General features: G+C 49.0%; 1 protein-coding gene across 20 annotated transcripts in view; it reads left to right on the top strand.

Annotated features, from left to right (window-relative positions):
• Positions 1-989: 989 nt before the first annotated feature.
• CADPS (calcium dependent secretion activator) overlaps positions 990-6000 on the top strand; it is a 477472-nt gene continuing 472461 nt past the window's right edge. For 16 of the 20 annotated variants that reach the window (XM_036869046.1, XM_036869047.1, XM_036869042.1 and 13 more), the window contains exon 1: positions 2243-2686. In XM_036869046.1, coding sequence (XP_036724941.1) covers positions 2243-2686 — 444 coding nt within the window. Of the gene's footprint in view, positions 2687-6000 lie in introns of all 20 variants that reach the window. The other 4 variants (XM_036869030.1, XM_036869050.1, XM_036869049.1 and 1 more) reach the window with 4 other exon arrangements.

The raw sequence follows: 6000 nt of genomic DNA, 5'->3' as shown, positions 1-6000 counted from the left end.
ACCTCCATAACACTCTGTACCTTACTTGGTCCTTTGTCCTATCACTATGGCTTTGCAAGTCACTCTTTCCACTTATAATACCTTCCCTTTTCACCATCCAGTTATATGGCTCCTTTCTTTAAAATTTAACTCTCTCTTTTGAGAAATATATGATTTTCTTCCATTCCCAGTTGCTTCATTCAAGCAAGCTTTTAGCAGTTTACTAACTTGAATTTGTTGATATGTTGCCTTGAAATAAGTGTTGTCAATCTTTTTCACATACTTGTATTGTATCTCCCAAAGGAGATTATAGACTCTTTAAGAGAATGTCTTCTAAAAATTCCACCTACCCCAAGCACCTAGAACAATGTTCACTCATAAAAAGGTGCTAAATAAAGGTTAATTTATTAATTGATTGGCCTACTATATTTCACATCTCAGGGAAACCAATAAAACATAATTTGAACATCTTTTACTTCTTTAGAAAAAATTTAAAAGTGAGAACTGCGAAAATATAACACTTTCCATGTTGCTAGATTACTTATTTTAAATTGATACAGAATGCATGATGACCACAGAAGTTTTGTCCTTGAGGTGAGTATGGTGGTGAAGTCAAGTATGAGCCATGTATATATTACTTAATTTAAAACATTTAAACAGGATTTTGGAATTAATGTGGAGCTAGTTGTTTTAAATTCATTTTTAGGTCTCAAGGAGACTAGCTAGAAAACTTCCTTTGAATTTTAAAGCCTACAGTAAAACTCATGGTAAATTTTAAAATACATAAGGACAGATGTGATATACACTTTAAATTCGCACTACACTTTAACAATAACTCCCACGAGTATCTAGGAATAATTAGAGCACTGAAAATACATAAATGTAGGAGATGGGGTGAGGAAAAGCCAAGAGAGGTCTCTAGATAGCCTAAGATCAAAGGGTAAAAGGTGTTGGTTTGTTTTCAATCCATCTGCCCTTCGCTGATAAGATTCAGCACGCTGGCCAGCTCCCCCGTGAGCTGGGTTTTTTGGCTTAAGTGAAAGGAGCAGGGAGAAGGAAAGCACCATCTGCTGCTTTGAATTAATAGATAACGGAGAAGCAGGAAGGAAGACTGCGCGACAGAGTAAACGCATTAGATGTTGATGCACTCAGTTCTTAGGGTGTCTTTGATCTTGGGGTCCCCAATCCTCCCAGATCTTCCAGCGAGCCATAATGGAGGAAGGGCTCAGCAACCAGAAACCCTTCTGTTTCTACGGTAGGCTCACCTCAGCATAAAGTATTACCAGTTCTTGGAATTGAAGAATGCAGAGTAACCAGGGGCGGGGGGTTCTACTTAAATAGTTGAGCTGCATGGTCGACACACCAATCCGCTCAGAATTGGATTCACTTGTATTTTAATGAGGGTGGGCGTAAATTGCTGGCATCAGAGTTTACACAGGTGGAACAAATGGGCTGCGCAGCCCCACTGCCCCCGTGCCCCAAGTGTGAAGAAAGCTGGGGATAGGAAATAGCCTCCTTTCACGTGTAAGATCTTGCCGACTTCCTCTTAGTGAGACCTCTGAATTGAGTCTCCAACAGCCTACTCTTCGCTGACAAAAAGTCATCACTCGTTTGTCTATTTCCTCCTCCCGCAAGAACTTTTTGTCCGCGGGAGGGGGAGAGAGGTCGAAGCCAGGAGAGCTGGGCATCAAGGAGGAAATTATCCACAAAGGGGTGGGAGTGAGGAGAGCGGGAAAGCATTAGGGTCAGTACGGAAGCTCTGAGACTTCGGGGCATGCTCTGCGCTCTCCCCGCTCCAGCCCTCTGCAGCCACGTTTTACGCCGCGGACAGGGGAGAGTTAAGCCAATAAACACGTAAGCGCCGCTCCCTCCCCAATCGGCAAGATGCCTCTTCGGCTCTAGGCTGCACCGACAGCTTGCAACACTCGGCATCTTTTCTGGAGGCGCCTCCTTCAGCGGCTGCAGATGGCATCCGGCTGCGGGCTCGGGGCTCGCAACTGACTCTCCCCCTTGCCCACCTCGGGTCCACGGACGCAACCCGCCCTTCCCCTCCTCCCCTCGTGCTTCTGAGTCTGAGCCCAGCTCTCGAACGCCGGGCGGAGGAAGCAGTCGCGGCGGCCGAGGCTGAGCAGCAGCGCGCTCGCTCCCTGATTTGGGGAGAAGCGGCCATCCGGGAGAGCCGACCCCCAGCTGCCTCCAGCGCCCCCCACCTTTTGCACCCCAAGCCAGGGGCTCCAGGGACACCCCCTCCCCAGGCGCCACCATGCTGGACCCTTCATCCAGCGAAGAGGAATCGGATGAGATCTTGGAGGAGGAGAGCGGCAAGGATGTGCTCGGCTCGGCCGCGTCCGGCGCGCGCCTGTCTCCCAGCCGCACCAGCGAAGGCTCGGGCGGCGGCGCCGGGCTGGGGGGCGGCGGCGGTGCCGGCGCCGGGGCCGGGGTTGGCGCCGGCGGCGGCGGGGGCAGCGGCGCGAGCAGCGGCGGCGGGGCCGGGGGGCTGCAGCCCAGCAGCCGCGCCGGTGGCGGCCGGCCCTCCAGCCCCAGCCCGTCGGTCGTGAGCGAGAAGGAGAAGGAGGAGTTGGAACGGCTGCAGAAGGAGGAGGAGGAGAGGAAGAAGAGGCTGCAGCTCTATGTGTTCGTGATGCGCTGCATCGCCTACCCCTTCAACGCCAAGCAGCCCACCGACATGGCTCGCCGGCAGCAGAAGGTAGGTGCGCCTGGGAGGCCCAGGAGTAGCGCCGGGATGTCGCCAGGCGGGCGGGGCGAACAATGGGAGCTGGCGGCGCAGCTGGCGAGGAGGAGCTGGAGGAGGAGGAGACCGCGCCCGGGGGAAGGGGTTACGAGGCCCCCTCTCCGCGGCTGGGCATAGCCCAACCCGGCCCGGAGCGCGCCAGGAGCTGCCCGGGCCCGGCAAGGAGCCTGGAGCGCAGCATTCAGTGCCCGGGCCTCCCTGTCGGGGAGCGAGGCGCGCCAGTCCCGCTTTGTGGCCCGGGAGGCTCGTGGAGTGATTTGCAGCCCGCGGCGCCTAGAGAGGCCTGGCTTGCTTGCAGGGCTCCCAGCACTCTCCGGCGGCGGGCGGCTGCGCTCAACTCCCGGCCCGCCCTCCTGGGCGTGCGCTGGGCGGGCGGGGGCGCCCGGCAGAGGGGGGGCTCCGGTGCGGAGCGGGTAGAGCGCCTCCGAGCCGCTCTCAGGCTAACGCGGGCAGAGAGCAACCGCCGGGGCAGGCGGGAGAAAGCGAGCCCAGAAGGCGAAGCTTCCCGTGATGCTGCGAAGGGCACCCTCCTCCCTCCGCCCGGGTCAGCTGATCACCTATTAGGGTCGCCTCGGGGGTCCTTGGACATCGCTTCACTCTGGCTGGGCTTCCCTCTAATCTCCCTTCCCCTTGCTCACTGACCCCAGAGCAGGGGCACGCCGTCTGGTCCTGCTGCCCGGGTCAGCCCCTCTGCCTTCCTCCCTCTGACCCCCTTCTTTTCCCAAGGTGACTTCGCCGCCACCTTCTGGTTCTGCGAGGCCCTCCAAGCCCTGGCGCTGCTAGCTTGATAAAGTGCAGCTGGAAAAAGCCTCTCAATTATAAGCATCAAAAGCTTTTTGTGTCTGAGGCTGGCAAGGCTGAGGAGGCTCTGGGCTGCCTTTGATGTGAAAAAAGTGCCTATTTCTATCAGCTGTTCTCCAGCCAGAGAAAGGAGGGGTTAGTTAATGCAGGTCGAGGGCGTCGGACCAGAAGAGAAGGGGTCAGGTACCCAGCTGGAGTGAGTGAGTGAAGAAAGCATCCCGTTCTGTCTCTTTTAGATGAATCTGCAGCAGCTGGACTAACAGAAAAACCTGTGAAGCCCCTAGAGGGGCGGTGTGAGGGGCGATTAAAGCCAGCTCTAACCCCATCGAGGTTAGGAGACCCATTTCTTAAAATAGTGAATTTCTCGGTTGCTGCCATTTGAGACTGAATTACGTGCTGCCTGTAGTAGACTGCTGGGTTTTCCTATATTTATCCACCCTTATCTTGAGTTAGCACAGATTTCTCTGTTTGCTTTGCTTGTATACGTACACACACCACCCAGAGCTGATGATTTATTTCGGCTGTCACAAGCTTGGGTATCAGTTTTATTAAAAATAAAACTCATTTCCTGGTTGAGAAAGAGCAGGTGGGCTACACAGTCCCCTCGCAAACCCCCATCAGTGGTCCCTTGCTTTTTCAACGAGGATTTTGAACTACAGTAGAGCAGAAGTATTCTCAGAACAGTAAAAGTTTTTGGATATTCTTTTAAGGTTGGGTTTGGGTCCACAGGGCCTGATATTTCAAGTTTCAGGTTGGAATTATTTTGTTAATTGTGTCTTTATAGCAGGGGCAATTCCGTCTCCAAAAATCTATCCCATTATTAACAGCACCTGCTAAGGATTCCTGTTCCTTTGGCAATGAAAACTGTTGTCACTTAAAGAAAAGTTATAAAACAAACTTCCCTTTATCAGTCAAAAGACTCTATAGCTCTGTCCTTCAAATAGAGGCTGAAATCCAGAACCAGAATGGGGAAAAAAAACCCATTCTCATGAAGACCCATTTCTTCTAAACAGAACCTTCAGCCACCTGAGAAAGATCGTCATGAGGCTAGTTTTTCTGATCTGATCTGGTGTGTTTTACCATCCATTCAAAGCTGTGGTTTTGAGGGGCAAGTGAGTTCTGTTTTTACACATGACCTTAATATCAGACGGACTCCAGGACAGATTGATAACACTGGCATTTGGTCAAACTATTTTTAGTTGTTGCAGCAGACTAAATACATATCCCGGCAAAGCTGCCTCACGGCTGTTGTCTATACTGGGAAGCTGAATATCTATCTCTTTATTACAACAGAAAACAAGTTCTCCCCATTACTATATCTTTAGGTGTTTCGTGCCTTTCTGGAAAAAGCTGTTCTGCTATTTTTCTCCAAGTAGAAAGCTTGAACTTTGATTTTTTTTTTTTTTTTTTTAAGACGCAGTCATTGAAAGTAACTAAAAGTTTGCGTAATCATTGTGGTAAAATTTAAAGCCGACAAATAAGATTGATGAATTAGTCTTGGAGAAATAGAAACTAGTTGTAAAGTAAACATGAGTTTGTAGTAGAACAGAAATGGATGAACTAGAAAAAGAGGAAAAATGATGTAGAGAAAGGGAATAGAGTGACATGGGGTGGGGTAAAGAGAGAACTGCCTATGAAAAAGAATTGCTGAACTGCGGAAAAGGTCATATTGTGAAATCCTCATGCTGTATTGCTTAAAGTTACACAGTGTTCTATGTCAATTATATCTCCATAAAGTTGGGGGGGAAAAAGGTCATGTTGTACAGAGTTTAGCAGACTTTATGAAACCAAATAGTCTATGTCATAACACTGGCTACCATTTTTCAAGTACCTACTATGTGCAATGCACCTACCTTAGGTCATTTTAAAAAAATAGACTTTAGTTTTTTAGGAGGGTTTTAGATTTACTGAAAAATTGAGAAGAGTACAGAGAGTTTCCATACATCCCAGACGCAGTTTCCCCCTATAATTATCTTCCGGCAGTATGGTACATGTGTTAACAATTAAAGAACCAATAGTGATACATTATTGTTAACTAAAATCTACAGTTTATTTAAATTTCCTTAGTTTTTTACCTAACTTCCTATTTCTGTTCTTAGATCATTTTCAGTTCTCTTCATATTTCAGGAATTACATCCTCATTTTTAGAAAAGAAAACTGAGACTCAGAGAGGTTTTGTAATTTGCCTAAAGCACTATGTAGACAGGTGAAAGAGTGGGAATTTAGGCATGGAGTTCTCTCATCCTATCTTTTTAATATACAACACTGGCCAGGAATATTCTAAAATGAAAAAGAGAAGTGATAGCATGTCTCGTGTACTTCTTTACTCAGGATTGTTTCTATATGAGTCGAGAAAGACCTGCCCCTCCCCCTTTGGGCACCTATCAAATAGTCAACATGGCCAAAGTAATCGTTTAAGTACTAACTTCATAAAGAGTCTGAAGGAGAGAGATGGGCTGTTAGCTGGT

This window comes from Balaenoptera musculus, chromosome 11 (assembly GCF_009873245.2).
Source record: "Balaenoptera musculus isolate JJ_BM4_2016_0621 chromosome 11, mBalMus1.pri.v3, whole genome shotgun sequence".
NCBI lineage: Eukaryota > Metazoa > Chordata > Mammalia > Artiodactyla > Balaenopteridae > Balaenoptera > Balaenoptera musculus.
This window is presented reverse-complemented; position numbering and strand designations above follow the sequence as displayed.